The 18,943-nt window shown below is 43.0% G+C and overlaps 1 protein-coding gene and 1 long non-coding RNA gene across 2 annotated transcripts in view; one reads left to right on the top strand and one right to left on the bottom strand.

Annotated features, from left to right (window-relative positions):
• Positions 1-17,311: 17,311 nt before the first annotated feature.
• Positions 17,312-18,880, bottom strand: LOC108640686. Its single transcript, XR_001921384.1, has 2 exons — positions 18,788-18,880; positions 17,312-18,244 (listed from the first exon to the last, which is right to left on the bottom strand). It is a non-coding gene; the product is annotated as an uncharacterized LOC108640686 (long non-coding RNA).
• Positions 18,702-18,943, top strand: part of VGLL2 (vestigial like family member 2) — a 10,050-nt gene continuing 9,808 nt past the window's right edge. Inside the window, 1 exon segment of the mRNA XM_018078269.3 lies at positions 18,702-18,844. Within this exon segment, the coding sequence (XP_017933758.3) occupies positions 18,764-18,844 (81 nt within the window). The 5' untranslated portion in view covers positions 18,702-18,763.

The following is an 18,943-nucleotide window of genomic DNA, read 5'->3' as shown; positions in this document are numbered from 1 at the left end:
CCAGACCTTAGGAAACTCCAACCCAGAAACCAAGGTAAAAGAATGTTGAAAAGAAGACTTTCCCTCGATCAAAAAGGATTGGGTTAGAGAACACCTAGACAAACTTTACATCCACAAGTCCATGTGCCCTGATGGGATGCATCCATGAGTGCTGAGAGAGCTGGCAGACACCATAGCAAGGCCACTCATGATCATCTTGGAAAGGTCATGGAGTTCAGGAGAGGTGCCTGAGGACTGGAAGAAAGCAAATGTCATCCCAGTCTTTGAAAAGGGCAAGAAGGAGGACTCAGGGAACTACTGGTCAGTCAGCCTCACCTCAATCCTTGGAAAGGTGATGGAGCACATCATTCTAGAGGCCATATGTAGAATGATATGGCTGACAAGAAGTTGATCAGGAGTCGTCAGCATGGATTCACCACATTTAAATCATACTTGACCAATCTGATTGCTTTCTACAATGAAACAACTATAAGGATGGATGAAGGGAGAGCACTGGTTATTGTCTACCTCAGTTTCAGCAAGGCTTTTGACGCTGTCTCTCACAATCCTATTTGGCAAACTCAGGAAGTATGGACTGGATGAGTAGACAGTGAGGTGGATTGAGAAACTGGCTGAACAGCAGCACCCAGAGGGTTGCAATCAGTGGTACAGGCTCTGGTTGGAGGCCTGTCACTAGTGGTGTACCCCCAGAGTCAATACTGGGCCCAGTATTGTTTAACTTATTCATCAATGACTTGGATGAAGGGGTAAATGCCTCCTCAGGAAGTCTGCTGATGGCAAGATTCTGGGAGGAGTGGCTGATCCCCCAGAGTGCTGTGCAGCCCTTCAGAAGTACCTTAACAGGTTAGAGGGATGGGCAGAGAAGAACTGTCCAAAGTTCAGCAAAGGCAAATGCAGGGTCCTGCACTTGGGGAGGAATAACCCCATGCACCAGTAAAGGCTGGGTGCCAACCTGATGGAAGCAGCTCTGTGGGAGTCCTAGTGGACAACAAGCTGTCCATGAGCCAACAGCGTGCCCTTGTGGCCAAGAAGGCCAATGGTATCCTGGGGTGTATTAGGAAGAGCATTGCCAGCAGGTGATCCTGCCCCTCTACTCAGCCTTAGTGAGGTCACATCTGGAGTACTGTGTCCAGTTCTGGGCTCCTCAATACAAGACAGACATGGGGGTCCTGGAGCTGGTCCAGCAGAGGACAAGAAAGATAACTAAGGGACTGGAGCATCTCTTACAAGGAAAGGCTAAGAGAGTTTGGCCTGTTTGGCCTCGAAAAGAGACACCTGTGAGAGGAGGCCTCATCGATGTATATAAGCATCTGAAGGGAGGGTGTCAAGAGGATGGAGTCAGGCTCTTCTCAGTAGTGCCAAGCAATAGCACAAGAGACAGTGGGCAGAAACAGGAATTTCCACCTGAATAAGAGGAAGAATTTCTTTCTGTGCAGGTGACTGTGCACTGGAATAGACAGCCCAGAGAGGTTGTGTAGTCTCCCTCACTGGAGATATTTGAGAACTGTCTGGATGCAATCCTGTGCAATGTGCCCTAGGATGACCCTGCTTAAGCAGAGAGGTTGGACCAGATGACCCTCTTCCAACCTTACCCATGCTGTGATTCTGTGATCTTCTGGCCTCCTCCAGACACTTGTGATCTCTGTGTGTCTGTGCTCTTCCACAGTCTTAAGAAAACCGAGCATCCTCTCTCCTTCATCGTGTTCACAGAAAAGCACATACAAATCAATTCTTGAATACAATCTTTTCTCTTTGACTAAGTAGAATGACAACAGTGACAAAATTAAGTAGCAAGTTTGCTTTTGTATAAAGAACTAGGAAATTCTACTTTGAGAAAACCATTGACGTTTTCTCAAAATAGAAGTTTTAATGGACAATTCAAAATGCTAAGCTACTTTTCCAGAAGGGAGGAATCTGCAGAACCTCTTGTAATCACTTATAATTCCAAACAATCAAAAATCATTGAGTGGTAATCATTTAAATTTATGTTAATGGACAAACACATGAATTTTCTTGCAGAGGGAGTTAAATGTTCAGAGTTGAGAGAAGTAATAATGTGTGTTTTAATGGACTCAATGACAAGTACCTTAAAAGATGCAGACCCTGTATCTTGTAAATAAAGTTGTTACTGTTACAGGTGGATTTGCACACACTTTTTGAAACTCTGGATTCTGCTATTAAAACATTTCATACAACTTGACTGAAACATATCAAGCAAAAGATTTAAATCTTAAGAGTTAACATCTCACTATTGAGGATGTAAGTAAAATCACGAACCAGGTCTAACTGGCGGCTCCTCTAACCCTGCTGTGCTTGATCACAGTCCCCTTGCCAATTGGACAGATTGCTTCTGCCTTGCCTGGAATTTTCTTGATCTTCTCTCTTGAGTGGCAGCTGCTGGCACCCTGCAAGCATGGGAACTTCATGGTATATTGTGAGTCAGACACAGAAGATGCTGGAGCACAGCAGAAAAGTCAGGTGAGATCCTGCTAACTGAGACTGAAGAGCTCTTCACCAGGCCTGAAGGTCTAATATTTTTTTTAATTAGTTTCTGTCCAAATAATTAACTCATGTACCGTTTCCTGCCTGGACTGTATTGATGAACCTGACTGTAGTGGAATGGTATTAAAACACCCAGACATCTGCCCATACCCAGTAATAAGTAAATTCATGTGCCAACAGTCACAGTCACTTCTCCGTGGTGCCTGGACTTAGTTAGCATGAGCACCATGTTGGGTGCAGTCCTGGAGCCAGCTGCACTTCATAGTGCCCTGAGGCCAACACACAGCTGGGAACACTGCTGAGGTGTCTGACATGGATCTGCCTGAGCAACCTCCCATCCAAAAGATAGCACATATTCTCACACGAGTTGGCACCTGGAGTTTCTCTGCCTGTCCAACACCACTTATACCCACAAAGAGTAAAATCATGGCTAGACTTTGCGAATGAAGATTTAGGAAGGCTCTATCCATGTTTGTTACAGGCACGCTGGTGACTTATGAGGCCAATATGAGATAGACATATCCGATTGCAAAAGGCACAGCAGAAAGACTCCTTAGGTGGTGTATTCAGCAGGATACGATTCTTTCTGCGTTGTCTTTTCTCCTCAAGAGTGATCCTGTGTGCGTTCTCAAAGGAAACGGCAGAGTTGTAGATGGTGTGTCTCCAGGCCTCCCGATTGGAGGTCAGAGTAGACCAGTTATGATGATCAATGTGGCCGAGGTTGAGATGTTGTTTCAGGGAGTCCTTGTATCTTTTCTTCAGGGCTCCTCTCTTGCGGCATCCAGAGGCAAGTTCACCGTAAAGCAAGATCTAGGGAGGCGGTGGTCCTTCATCCTGGAGACGAGTCCTGCCCAGCACAGCTGAATTCTCAGCAACATGGTCTCAATGCCAGTGACTGCTGCTTGTTCTAGAACAGATGTGTTGGTCACATAATCTGACCAGTGGATGTTTAGGATTGTACGGAGACAGCGTTGATTGAAGCTTCCTAGAAGACGCGGGTGGTGGCGGCAGACAACCCATGATTCGGAACCGTATAAGAGAGTAGACAGCACTATGGCTTTGTAAACACTGATCTTGGTGCTTTTCTTCAAGTGTTTATTACCCACAAAGAGTAAAATACCAGACTGTTAATAGACATCTGCAGACAGATATTCTCCTCCTCACCAGCAAAACTGGTAGATACTACTATGCAGATCTCAGGTCACCAAGAGGATAAAAGACCTAAAATTTTATACATGGTTGTTTTTCCCTCGTGGTGAATACTTCAGCAGAGTAACAGAGATAATCCTGTAAATACTGGGATTTTGTTTGGCTAGAGAATCTCAGTTCTGCTTCCCATTGCATCTTTCTGGTGCTGCAGAAATCCAGGGCTTTTCAGGAGCATGGAAGAAGGCAGCAGTAAGGGAGACTACCTTGGGAAGTGTAGAGCATGTAATTTAATACATCCCCTTTACAGTCAATATTGTGCAAACATTCATGAGAAAAAAGGAAATTAAAAGAAAGAAAAAGAAGGAAAGCGAGAGGGTCGGAGAGGGTCGGAGAGGGTCGGAGAGGGTCAGAAGGGGTCGGAGAGGAGAGGAGAGGAGAGGAGAGGAAGAGGAAGAGGAGAGGAGAGGAGAGGATGAGGAGAGGAAAAGAGAGGAGAGGCAGAGGAGAGGAGAGGAGAGAGACAAGAGGAGAGGAGAGGAGAGGAGAGGGAGGAAGAGGAGAGGAGAAGGAGAAAGGGAGAGGAGAGGAGAGAGAGGAAGGGAGGAGAGGAGAAGGAGAGGAGAGGAGAGGAGAGGAAGAGAGAGGGAGAGGAGAGGAGAGGAAGAGGAGAGGAGAGGAGAGGAGAGGAAGAGGAGAGGGAGGAGAGGAGAGGAGACGGAGAGGGAGAGGAGAGGAGGAGGAGAGGAGAGGAGAGGAGGAGGAAGGAGAGGAGAGGAGAGGAGAGGAGAGGAGAGGAGAGGAGAGGGAGGGGAGAGGAGAGGAGAGGAAGAGGAAGGAGAGGAAGAGGAGAGGAGAAGAGGAGAGGAGAGGAAGGAGAGGAGAGGAGGAGGGAGTAGGAGAGGAGAGGAGAAGGAGAAGGAGAGGAGAGGAGAGGAGAGAGAAGGAGAGGAGAGAGGAGGAGAGAGAGGAGCAGGAGAGGAGAGGAGAGGAGAGAGGTGCAGGAGAGGAGAGGAGAAGGAGAGGAAGGAGAGGAGAAGGAGAGGAAGAGGAGAGGAGGAGGAGAGGAGAGGGAGGAGAGGAAGGAGAGGAGAGGAGAGGAGAGGAGAGGAGAGGAGAGGGAGAGAGGAAGGAGAGGAAGGAGAGGAGGAGGAAGAGGAGAGGAGAGAGAGGAGAGGAAAGAGAGGAGGGCAGGAGAGGAGAGCGAGAGGAGAGGAGAGGAAGGAGAGGAGAGGAGAGGAGAGGAGAGGAGTCAGAAGTGAGAGGAGAGGAGAGGAGAGGGAAGGGAGAGGAGGAGGAGCAGGAGAGGAAGGAAAAGGAGGAGAGGAGAGGAGAGGAGAGGAGAGGAGAGGAGAGGAGAGTGTTCAGCCTCCTTATTGAGCAACACATATGTCAAGGGCGATGAGGAACAGTACAGTGCCTATATGGAAATGCATGCTCATTTCTTAAATCATTATAGGAAATCTTTGGTCAGAAGGAAGCCAGAAAATCCTGCTAAGTCTTTTCCATGAAGTCTATCAGCTGCTATCTAAATTATAGTAGCCCAAACTGATAAATGACACATGACAAATATTGGTGTGTCTAGCTCTTTTTTGGTTTTTAAATATGTCTACCCTCTGTTGGAGAGTCAGCATGTGTTGTCACAGGTCAGTTGCCTAATTTTAACCACTAATGGAGTTTGCTTATCCTGGGATGCAGATTCAGGCCAGAAATAGGAAGCCAAGTGATGGTCATGTGTCTGACAAGGAGCCGGGCAGTGGGCCAAAACACATTTGAGCTGGATGGAATTTCTTGCCCCTGTGAAAATGCAGCGCTAAATCTTCCTCCCCCACTCGCCTCTTTACACACAAGTGGATCCCTCTAGTACAGTGAACTGTCACCCGAAACTAACAAGGAGGATGTGTCTCCCAGCAATCTGAGCTTCGGTCAAAAGTTCACCACTTGCCAGCCCCCCTATGCCAACTTGGACCAAGATTTCTGGAATGGTTAGAAAAATATTTTAATGTAATTCACCTTGCTACGCTATTTCATTAATAACCTCTAAAAATGCAGAGAGTGCGGCCTTAAAATTCCTTGACATCCTCAGCATATGACTAATAATAATGAAACTTTCTCGCTGTCGGTGGAGCCACTCTGTGAACTCCCTGTTTTCCCTGGAGTTTCATGGAGCCTTTAGTAAATGCAGTACATTTGCCATGTCCATTTTTTACAGCCTAGTAACTGCTGTTCAGCCAGGCTTGCCTGAGCTGGCTCTTTGTCCAGCCCACTACACTGTACTCTCCTTTCTTGCTACCCTGTGCTATTTTTCTCACAAGAATATTTTGTACAGGCATAATTTGGACGTGCGTGAAATACTCTTTTACACATTAAGTCTTTCCTATTTTCTCTGTTTCTGTTCTGAGTCCAGTCTCTCAATGTCTTCCAAAATATGTCGTCCATGCTAAGCACGGAGTTGTTACCAGCCCGCATCTGTGTGTGCTCCACACTGTGCTGAGTAAAAAGGGCTCAGCCCTCGGATGGGGACAGAGCGTGTCTGACATGCCATTATATAACTTGAAACCAAAGTATATAATACTGTCTTTAAAAGTACATTTTACATAGATCCCCATTTCTATATCTTGCTTCAAGCATTGCTTTCTAAAATAGCCTTTTGAGAGTCAGTGGATGAGACTCCGCTCACTGGGGGTAGGTCCAGGGCTGCAGGATGTCTTTCCACACCATGTCTGCATTCAGACTTCTAGGACCAGGACTTCATAAACCACTGGATGGTGTCTAGAATTAAATTAATTCTAGATTAACTTTTTACCCCAGTGGCAAAAGCAGAGCAAAGACTGCCAACACCTCCCAAATTAGTGACAAAACAGAAATCCTCTCATCATAATTTCTTTAAAACCTGTAGCAAGGCCTGATTATGGCCCATACTGTGTACTCCCTATCAGTCCTCAATAGGTCTGTCTCCACTGCATACCCTAATGGGATCTAATGGGATCATGTTCCACAGCACCAGTTGACACATGAATATTTGGAGATGTCATGAGGGATGACCGGAATAGATTCTTTACCCAAACAAAACCTCCTTTGGACATGAGAGGTTTGCAAAAACATAGTTCTTCTTTGGATCTGGTGTTTTTCCCACTGTGAGAAGCAATTGAGATCAAATCAAGACTGCTACCAAAAACCATGATAGGTTGTAATCCAAACATATTCTCTCCAACAAGCATAGCCAGAGGACTAGTTCCCTCAGGGCTATCCCGTGCCATGCCAAACTGACAAGCCTATTTCATATTGCGGGATCTGTTCATACCACACTTGTACCACACCAGAGGCAAATAGGCAGATTCAGAATAGTGTAGAAAGGGGAAGTCGCTAAAAATTATTTCTATAGCCAGATGACCTTCCACTGTGTTAATTCTAAATTACTCCTTTCCTAATGAATCTCTTTTTTTTTCTAACACAGCCTTGTGCCTTCCTCAATTAACAGTTCATTTTTAGATTAAGGTTGTGCCATATGCACTGAGAATTTATTTCCAAGAACCTCATGCACTAACATGTAATCTAGTACAGGTGAGGCTGAGCAAAGGAAGAATTTTCCAGCGGTGAAATGGAGATGGAATATTTTTTCCAAAATACTTCCATATTTGCCCAGTATTTTCCTATTCCTTCAAAAATTTGAGCTAGGAAAAAAAATGGAGCATTCCAACTTCTCTAGAGGTAAACAAAAACTGGGGAAAAAGAAACAAAAATTCATCAAGACAATTTAGTGACATTTTAAAGTCCAGAATATTCATGGACAAATATAAATATTCCCAGGCCCAGTTGCCTTGGATTTTGTAATAACAAAAAAATTGGATTTTTGGGAGAGCACTTTTCATGGCATGGACATTTGATTCAATTTGAAGAAAACAGACAGAGACTAGCTTTCCTCCAAAGTATGGGCAGTTGTCATGCTTCCACCAAACACTGCCATATGAACATAGGTAATGCTTTGGGTTTTTTTCTGCATGGGTTTGGCCAAGGTCTCTAATCATCATTTATAAGCCAGTCGTAGATGGTGCAGGAGCAGTTGCAATCTGGGGGAGCTGGAAGTGTTCTTTTGCAGAGGCCTTCTTTCCAAAACTTCTAAGAGAAAAAAGAAAGACCTGCTTCTGGCATCTTCTGGTTTCAGAGAAGCATCATCTACTGGCCTGGCCACACTCTTTATGTTGAGGCGGTCTTCAACTGAATATTAGGTTTTACCATTTTTTAAGAAAAGCATCCCTTTCCCAGTTTTTAGTGAACGATTTGTTGGTTTCTGACTATCTTCATCTTCAGACTTTCATTATGGTTACCAGAGAAGGAAAAATAATATTTGTATGTCAATCTGTCTGTCTATCTATCTATCCATCCATCCATAATGTATATATGCACGTATGTGTGTGCATGTATATAGGTTGGATATTAGGAAGAAATTTTTTACAGAGAGAGTAATCAGACATTGGAATGGGCTACCCGTCCCTTAGTGCCATGGTCTAGTAACCACCGTGGTGTTAGATCAAGGGTTGGACTTGATGATCTCAGAGGTCTTTTCCAACCCAGTTGATTCTATGATTCTATATTTGTATACATGTACATGCATACACCTTTTAACCACTTTTACTGTCTCCTTCACAATAAACTGTCCATTTGTGACAGCATGTCACATCTGGCATTACATCCCAGATGACTAGTACACCAGTGGTGTACTGTTCTGAGCAGTCTCAAGCCCCATTTACCCAGAAAAGCTAAAAGTACATGTATTTATATGCAAGCTGATAAGTGGGAAGTAGTCAATACATCTAAGTTAATCAATAAAGCAGTCTTTTTAAAAAGCTATGTATATAACAATTTTTTCTGCAGGCTCATTCTTACTGCACTTGCTGTTGGTCCACAGTGCCAATCCTCAATCAATGTGCTTCTGGAAACTTCTATTCTTCAAAAAACCAAACCTACTCCTGCACTCATTTTCTTTTACCTTCCCTGCCTATAGCAAACCATTTCCTTGGTTTTGGTACTGTTGCTCACTGTGGGTCAGCAAGACCGTGAAGCTGGAAACCTCAGTGCACATGGGAGCAGGCTGTTAGAAGCATTTTTCACACATCAACAAGACCTGCCCTGTGTAGTTTTACATAGCATGGTGTGAAAGAAGGTTATAACAGCCAGCTGGCCATGCACACTAAGAATGCTGCTTATGCAGGGCTGAGATGAGGGTGCAACTTCCTAGGAAGTCCAAACTGGGCCCACAGAAGGGCAGGACTGCTGCTGAAGACACATGCACAGTGAGGTCTCACCACAAAACTGAAGGAACTAGAGGGTCTTCAGAGGCTTCAGCTGGCTCCAGCAAAAAGGATGGAAAGGAGGACTCTGGCAGGGAAGGGAGGCATAAGGCAAAAGTTCCCCCTTATCACAGAAGGATCATCACTAGAAAGCAACTACAGCAAAACTATCAAATACAATAGAACTAAATGGTGATCAGCTGTAGTCCTTATTGTAATTAGGCTGTGCTAGGGATTTTTAAAGATGTTAATATTCCCAATACAGGTAGATTTCCAGTCCTCCTTGATAATAAATTATAAAAACAAAAAAAGTGAGAGAAAAATATTAACTGTGGGAAATTAATGTTTTAGGTTTGAATCGATTGTTTCTACAAAAGACAACAGCAATCTGGAAATATTATGAGTTCCTAAAGAGGCTGGAGGTGAATCTTGCCCATGAAACTGATGCATATTAGCTTTTAGGCTACCTAGCCCCCATAAGCCAAAATGCTCTGTCCAGCCCTTGCTTTAGAAGTTCCCCCATCTTAGATCTGAAGGTTTGGCTTCTATATATTAGTTGCTCAACCTTCCCTTTCCATGCTATCCCTCTCAAATTGTCTCTTCTTAGGTATTTGATAATTGTGAGAAATTTGTATAATAGACTAGTACATAGGGAGGGAGGGAGGGAGGTAGTAAATGGATAAATCTTGGTTGGAATAGTCCAGCAGACACATGAACTTCAATTTCCAAAAAATTTGGAGCTCTTCAGTGTGTAAGACATTATATATTTTGTGCATGTTTTCATACATATTTTAAATATTTTTTATTCTTTCTGAAGAGCAAAAGAATTGACTCTTTGTGTTGTGAAATTAACTTGTAACCGACTTACATTTTAGGACAAATGGTGAGTACGGGGAACACAGTTGAAGAAACAAATGTGTTGATAAAGAGATAATTACCTTTTTACTAAGTTGATGATGGTAATTTTTTCTGCTTAGTATTTCATATATGTGTGAAATCACTACTTCAGCATGTGGTCTCTGAGAAGCAGAAGAAAACATGGTCTAGCTAAAGCATATATAACTACTTGGATAAAAACATGCAGTGTCAGGATGTCTGGAATACCCTTTGGAATGTTCATTTTACCTTGTGCCAGCTTTGTCTCACCTACCCAAAAGCTGCGAGGCAGCATAACCAATCTAGCAGATTAACACTGATACAATTCATGGAGTGCGAATCATCTGGCTTTTCTCAAATAAGAGAAGGCAAGAGAGAACATGAGGCAGTTGCAGGGCAAAAGAGAACACAGAAAGAAGGAATGAAGAGGTTAAAAGACATCTTTTCCAATACCGGCTTCAAACAGTGCAACAGCCCTTGCAGGTCAGTGGAGTGTGGCACCTGGTGTGTTTTGCTGAATAGTAAAAGCTGTTCACTGCCGTGAGAACTAACTTACCTGGGAAAGAGCACAACACCCATTAATCTGTGTGTGGTTTCCCCTGGAGCATGGCAGCAAGCTGTGCTCCATATGGGCAGAGGCAGGAGCAGTGTCCCGTGCTGCGCAAATGTGAGGACTGCGGAGTTTTCTTGGTGCTGGAAGGCGAGAGACTAAAATACGGTTTGGCATGTGCTGGCTGGAAAGGCACTTTGAAAGACAAGCTCCTGTCTCTGGGTATGCAGGAGGATGGGACAAAACAAAGAGTATATGAGAGAGAAAAGAGCTGTAAGGGGTTCCTGAGTATCCTGCTCTTCCTCTGGAGCATGGAGCTGATGGCAAGGTTCCTCCAACACCTTTTTCTTGCCTGTTTCTGATTTCCCTGGAAATCACCCTTAGCTCCTGCTTCAGCTGCCTGTCAAGCAAATACCAGCCTGATCCAGGAAGGTGGACAAGGGCTCCCAGAGGCAGCAGCATCCTTGCACAGCAAAACAATAAAGCCAGGTCCCACTCTATTTTCAGATTGGAAGTAAAGGAGCAAATCAGGACAAGAAACACACAGACTGGTAAAATTGTCCCTGTGACCAGCAATAATATAACAAAAATTAATGCCAGTTTATTTAATGCAGCAGTTGTATTATGTCAACAGACAGGGACACAGACATACCTTTGAGCTGCTTTCCCATCACATTCTGCATTTGGCCAGCTCTTCAGCTTTCATACTGTTCTCTATAGTAAACTATCCTCCCATGTGACCAGTGAACTGTCTGTGAGTTAAAAATCAATTTCTGAAAAATGTTATTCAAAATGTTTGCCAAATTCTGAGCCTAAACAAAGTCCTGTCTATTCATTTCTTGTGAAGTAGCAAGTATGTGCCACCTGATGTTCTTGGCTCTTACCAGCTATGTCCAGAACCTCAACAAAAACTTAAAGGCAGTTTTTGAATTTTTCCTCAATTTGGTTATCTTTCTGAATTACAAATTGCATTCTGTTACCTTAATATAAAAACTGTACCTTCATTTCAAAAACTTGATATGTTAGGATGGTATCTCCATCAATTTAACTCAGTAGACCAGAAGATCTTTAATGCACTCATGCCTTCTTTAAAGAAGAGAGCATCACACCAGAGGTATGAAAATTACTTACTTTCCCTAAATTCATGCCTCTTCCCTCCTGTGCAAACTCACTGACTGATTCATATGTACATGTAAAACTCTTTGCAGCTCAGGGTAATGCCCACCTCAGCATGAGAAGAGATTCTTCTTTAAAAAGTACAACCATCATGTGTAAAGACTCCAGCACATGATCGCTGGTACGCACGTAATGATTTGCCTCAGAGGGTGTGCTTATTGCATGGGATTTAATTTAATTTGTCCTCATTCGAATAATTTTGTGTACAAGCAAGGGAATGGGGTACAGATTACATGTGTTCTCAATAGAGTTTGGAGCACTGTTATTTATTACAAATAATTCATCTGGATACTAATTTCTTATCTTTCCATATTAAAAGAGGTAAATCTATACAGATACTTATATGAAACTAAATAAGAGTTTCCATCCAGGCTACAATATGAGTATCCTGCTCTTCCTCTGGAGCATGGAGCTGATGGCAAGGTTCCTCCAACACCTTTTTCTTGCCTGTTTCTGATTTCCCTGGAAATCACCCTTAGCTCCTGCTTCAGCTGCCTGTCAAGCAAATACCAGCCTGATCCAGGAAGGTGGACAAGGGCTCCCAGAGGCAGCAGCATCCTTGCACAGCAAAACAATAAAGCCAGGTCCCACTCTATTTTCAGATTGGAAGTAAAGGAGCAAATCAGGACAAGAAACACACAGACTGGTAAAATTGTCCCTGTGACCAGCAATAATATAACAAAAATTAATGCCAGTTTATTTAATGCAGCAGTTGTATTATGTCAACAGACAGGGACACAGACATACCTTTGAGCTGCTTTCCCATCACATTCTGCATTTGGCCAGCTCTTCAGCTTTCATACTGTTCTCTATAGTAAACTATCCTCCCATGTGACCAGTGAACTGTCTGTGAGTTAAAAATCAATTTCTGAAAAATGTTATTCAAAATGTTTGCCAAATTCTGAGCCTAAACAAAGTCCTGTCTATTCATTTCTTGTGAAGTAGCAAGTATGTGCCACCTGATGTTCTTGGCTCTTACCAGCTATGTCCAGAACCTCAACAAAAACTTAAAGGCAGTTTTTGAATTTTTCCTCAATTTGGTTATCTTTCTGAATTACAAATTGCATTCTGTTACCTTAATATAAAAACTGTACCTTCATTTCAAAAACTTGATATGTTAGGATGGTATCTCCATCAATTTAACTCAGTAGACCAGAAGATCTTTAATGCACTCATGCCTTCTTTAAAGAAGAGAGCATCACACCAGAGGTATGAAAATTACTTACTTTCCCTAAATTCATGCCTCTTCCCTCCTGTGCAAACTCACTGACTGATTCATATGTACATGTAAAACTCTTTGCAGCTCAGGGTAATGCCCACCTCAGCATGAGAAGAGATTCTTCTTTAAAAAGTACAACCATCATGTGTAAAGACTCCAGCACATGATCGCTGGTACGCACGTAATGATTTGCCTCAGAGGGTGTGCTTATTGCATGGGATTTAATTTAATTTGTCCTCATTCGAATAATTTTGTGTACAAGCAAGGGAATGGGGTACAGATTACATGTGTTCTCAATAGAGTTTGGAGCACTGTTATTTATTACAAATAATTCATCTGGATACTAATTTCTTATCTTTCCATATTAAAAGAGGTAAATCTATACAGATACTTATATGAAACTAAATAAGAGTTTCCATCCAGGCTACAATATGACTATGTATGCACTGGTTTCTGGTGGACTGAGCTACAAAACATAGGTATTATTATGAAAATCAAGTGACATTTTCTTTTGCCCCCTTCTACTTCACACAGTGCATACCTATAGGGTCAGCACCTTCCTTCATTCTTTTGTTACCATCTTCCTCTCTCTTTCTTGTTTGTTTTTGCAACCTCATTTATAAAGGTGGAGTTGGCTTTTGCAGCCATAAAGACTAAGTTCTCTATTAAGTACAGCAATTAAAAAAAAATTGAATGTGGGCTCTGTTCAGTTTCAGAAAGTCAGGATATATTTTCAGCCCTGAATTCACACCTATTCACACTTAACCCAGGAACTACATTATCTGGGGCAATTCCATACAATGAGAGCGCAGTTCCCTGTAGCATGGCTCTACTTCCAGTATTTTGCTATGAATTTTCTTTTTACTTTGTTTTTCAGTTTTGTTACTTAAAATATACTCTGTCACCATTTTCTAATAACATTATCTCAAGGTTTAGCCAAATACACACTGAATAAAACAGAAGTGAACCAGTGAATTCCTCCCACTATGATATAATATTGCCCACTCTGAGCAATTAAAGTTTCCACTTGAGGAAGACTTAATCATAGAAGTCTTTCTTTTCCTCATCCCAGCTTCATATTGTCAGTATTATACTAAAATCTGTACAGACAAAAAAACCTATACCTTGCCTGTCTGTACTGCGCTGAAAACCTGATCATCTTCTTGTTTCCTTGCCTCGAGCCACTTACACTCTCAAGCTGCAGTCTTCCTCTGCCACCTACCTCCCTCTGTCTGAAGTATTATCTACAAAAGTGGAAAGAAAGATACTTCTAAATTTAAAACATTTGTGGGAATTAAAGCCTTCATATAAAGCAACCATTTTTTTTCCCAAAAAAATATGCAAAGGTATGACTGGGCAATCAAGATCACTGCGACTTGACATTGCAGAGGATTTATATCACAATTACATCGAGTTTAGTGCCTGTATTAATAAGGTTGGTGCTTAAGAAACTTCAACAGAGAGTAGACACAGTCTGTTTCTACTTTTGCATCATAACAATAAAAAAAGTAAAACAAAACATAAAAAAACCCCTATTTTGTGCATGGTGGTGATTGTTAAGAAACATTTTCTCTGAAATTACCTTTGTGCCCTGAGCACAGAGAAAATATGTATTGTATATATTGTATACAAATAAAAACAATATCTGTAGAGTATCTTTGTGAATGCACCTCAGAAAAAGCCAGGTTCACCTTCTGGTGGCTCAGTGCTGAGTGGGGGAAAGAGGTGCATAGTCATGCAGCTCAGATCTGAATGTGCCGCAATACCTGCATCAGAAAAACTGCTACCTCTGCCTCTGTTGGCAAAACTGAGACTGTTCCTATGCCAATTCTGGAAAAAAACTTCCATGAGCTTTCATATTGCAAAATCAAGCCCTAAATTCAATGCATACAGTGTGTTCTCACGCATGCGAACATGTGTGAATATATTCCCTCATGACAGATCTAGATGTCTCTTCCAGCCCTGCATAATGATCTCTTCATCTGCCGCAATCAGTAGAGGAGAGACAGGTGATGCCTCTGGCCCATCAGGGTTGAGCAGGACGGGTGAGTGACACACGCCAGATGCTGCACCCTGAGCTGGGCAGCAACTCCCCTGTAAATACATCATGGAGTAAAAATCACCACGTACATTCCAGCTGCTGCAGAGCATGTCACTGGAGTAGGCATGCGGTCACGTGTACAAATGCACACCAAATAGTATCCGTACGTGTGATTAATTAGCAGCTAACAGTGAATTCTTTGAGCCACGGGGGGAAAAAAAAGGAAAAGAGAAAAAGAAAATAACACCCTTAAAAGAAAGATTTAAACTAACTCTACAAGGTCTCTAAGGCTGAAAAACAGTGTTCTTCAGGACAGTGAAGGAGACAATGAAGTTAGTGATATGTGTCCCCCAAATTTTACTTTATTTTTTACTATATTTTTAATACTGGTTTTTATCATTAATGTCAGTTAATTCAGTGCCCATGGAAACTACCAAGCCAACAGCTCTTGAGCCTAGAGTCTTCTGTATCAATACAGACCCAGAGGTGTACCTCAAAAACATCCCTGAGAACACCATGGTAACAGTTGCCAAGCCCCCCAAGAAACAAAAAGCTTTTAGGGATATGGAGCACAAAGACTGACAAAATAAGAAAGAGGAACAGCATTATCTCTTAATTCATTTAGCCAAATTTGACCCATGTAAACCCATAAGTATTGCATTTGACTGAAAGTTAACTATGTGTTGAGTCCTACAGGCAGTTTGAAACATTGGAGAGTAAAGTAGAGAGCAGGAATAGGAAGACTATTAAAACCAATTTTATCATCTCATAGAGGAGGTACTGCACAATACAAGTTATGCACACAGGAAATGGAAAAAAATTGCAAGAAATGAGTCAACAAAAAATCTTTAGTATTTAGGAATATGAATACTGCCCATATGGGTATAGTATGAGAACACAGTATAGGAACAGTCATATTAGTTAGTTTGTGAACTAATTAATGCAAGATGTTCATCAGTAATTTGAAAGTTGATATAATATCACAGTAACAAATTTAGCAGGTAGCAGAGTAGCATGAAGACTGGTGAGTAAAGTGGGAAATGGGACATTCAGAAATACTTGAGCCCATTGCTAGCTCTCTTGGCATTCTCAAGAAGAAACAGCACATAAATGGAGCTGTTTGAAGAGTTGCACTTCTAGGACCAAGAAAGTCAGGTGATGGAAAAGGTTCTGTAAAGTATGACTCTACAAGGTGTCATGAGCAGATGCCATAGGCTCACATGAGACCACTACAGCTTTTAGCCTAGTTACTTGCAATCTCAGTCAGCTATGTAAGAACTAGAAGAAATGCCCGAAACTTCCCACAACCATCAGTTCCGTATCGCCAAGTAGTCCATGTTTTTTGCATACTTTTAGAAGGAAAACTGAAAATACTCTGGTGATCACAGTGGGAGAGCACTTCCTTTATTGTTGTCATAATTTTCTCTCTGAGGTAACTCAGCTGTTTCTTTCCAAGGCTTTGTAGTTCTTTATGTCACTCAATCCGCCTAAAATTCTGTAGTTAGAACCAAGGAAAACTATTTTTATATAATTGCAAATATGCAGTGAGATCATTAGTGAATATAGTTTCTGACCCTTGGTTTCCAGGATAATTTCCTATACCAGGACTGATTTCACAGGGTGCACAGAGGAGGCAAAACAATGTCAGCACTTTCACATGAATGTCTGTATTGCTCTGCATTAAGACACTAAAGTTTACTTGTGTCTTACACTGGACAGTTTTACTGTCAAATAACTGTCTATAAAAGAAACAGAATTCATACCAAGCCACATTAGCCCCGATTCCTCTAACACATACTTGAATGTGAGGTAAAATCCCTAAATTCAGCCCTCAATGAGAAATTCTCCAGGGAGCACAAGCTAGACCAATTGCCTCAATGCAACACCCGATCTCACATGTTGCTGTTACTCTCTGGGTTTTTCTACACAAGAAGTAAGTGTTCAGCCTTGGCAATTGTCAGGTCCTACCTTTGCTATTACATAGAGTCGTTGGTGAAGGGCTTGTACAAGGTGTGCTCTGTCTTTGGAGTATGTGTCCATTGGACTCAGTCTCCGAGAAATGGGCTGGTTTTGGTACCTCGCCCAGCATACTGCTACCTTTAAAATAGGCACAGATCTGTGTGGGCTGGGAAAGCTCCCTACCTCTCACAAGCAGGGACACAGAGGAGAAGTGAGATCTCATTGTCCCAGGTAAGATGTGTTAGTCTCTCACTGTGAGGAGCGGAGGGGTGTTCTTTAGCTGACTGCCTTAATTTGGACACCAGCCACAGAGTGAGTCCTTCCCTGTGTCGTGACTATTTGCTTACTACTCAGGAGAAATAAAATTATAGAGTATAAGATACATTTCTTATTTTAAGGCCTAATACCTACAGGTCTTCAACTTGTTTTCTTCTTCTTGGCCACCAACAAAAAATTTGCTGATGGGGGAAAGAGTGGTGCTGAGGCAGAACCCTCAGCCACGGCATTCCAGGCTGCATTGCAATATGAAAAATGAATTTACCAAACTAAAATAGGGAGAAAAAAGTTTGTTTAAATATGAATTTTAAATCTCGTACATGATGCAGAAAATATTGAAACATGCTCATTGGGCACTGAAACATCATTTTGGTGAAGGGCACGTATTTAGAACAATTTCTAGCACTTGCAATATGAAAATTACATTTTGGGGAAAACAAAATAGAGTCAATACTTAGTTTTAGTTCTGAGGATTTTCTGCTAAAATTATTTCAAATATTTCCAGGTCTTCAAAATTCAAAGTGTTCATTCTTTTCAGATTTTTCCCCATACTCTTGTAACCAATCAGCATTTGAAAACCAAGTAATATTCTTTCTATCATATGTTCGATATTTTTTTCTGCTTTATTACAGATTCTTAAAGAAAAAAGAAACAAACCCGGGTCTCTTTTCACTGTAGTTGTGACCCTTACCACGAAGATGAACGTTTCAGAGAGTTGGTATTGAAATGAGAACTTAGATCTCTGTTAGAAAGTAATCTAGTTCCTATGCAACTCCGTCAAAATGAGCAGTGAAGATACATTCACCTATTTACAACTTTGCATGTCACACTCGGCAGAAAGCCGAGGAGGAAATCAAGTTTACCTTCACGATAATTTGTTCTTTTGACGTGACTTTGCCATCGGCGTTGTTTTAATTTCTATTAATGCAAAAGCATCGCGGATCCCAGGATTTGAAATGATTCAAAAGTTTCTGGGAAGATTCCTCCACGGGAGCAACTGGATTTTCCTCCTTGAATTCATCAGACCTCCCAACTCCTGTGACTTTGGCGGTGGCATTTTCCGGCGGACGCCGGACTTGGTGGGATTTGGAGGGTGTTATCCCGACCCCTGCCTTTCCCGGAGCTCCACTTCTCCCCGACCAAGAGCGGGGCCCGACGAGGCAGGAGGAACGACGGAGGCATCCTCTCCGGGGGGCGCGGGGCAGCACCTGGCACAAGAGGCACGTGAAAAGAAATTAAATAAATGAAATTAAATGAAACGCAGCGGGAGATGGGTGAGCCCTCACCTCCCGCCGCCCCACATCTCCCTCGCACCCCGCAGCCGTCGCTAGGTCCCTGCGTGGCCGGGGAGGGCATCTTGTGCCGGAGCCCTCCCCCCGCCTCCCGCCCCGCAGCTCCCGGGCAGTCCCGGCTGCGGGGGGATCTCCCTGGCTTCCCCCGCCTTTGCCACCCGCCAGGCACGGGGCTGAAATTCCCCCGGCCGCCGCGGAGCCCCTCCGGCCCCAGCGCATTTGCGGGAGGGAACCACGCTGTAGAAAGGGCGGGAGGCAGGGAGAGAGGGCAGGGAGGGGGTGCCAGCTCAGCCCACTGCGGCCTCATCCCCCCTCACTCCTCCCACCAGTGCGTGGTGCCTCTTAACCCCCGGGAACCTCCCTCCCGCGAAGCATTGTCCACTTTGCAGAACACGAGTTGATGACGAAAAAAATACTTCTCGGCCGCGGCCAGCCATGAGCTGTTTGGATGTTATGTACCAAGTCTACGGTCCTCCCCAGCCCTACTTCGCAGCAGCCTACAGCCCCTATCACCAGGTAAGTGTGGGGGGCAGCGGTGAAGAGGCAGAGGGTGGGAGGGGTGTCATCTGGAGGATGGCCGTCTGGGGCCTCACCAAAAGGAAAAAGGGAAAAGGA

Source organism: Manacus vitellinus, unplaced genomic scaffold (assembly GCF_001715985.3).
Source record: "Manacus vitellinus isolate BGI_N305 unplaced genomic scaffold, ASM171598v3 scaffold_4_pilon, whole genome shotgun sequence".
Taxonomy (NCBI): Eukaryota; Metazoa; Chordata; class Aves; order Passeriformes; family Pipridae; genus Manacus; species Manacus vitellinus.
The sequence above is the reverse complement of the archived record's forward strand: the minus strand, read 5'-3'. Positions and strand labels throughout refer to the sequence as shown.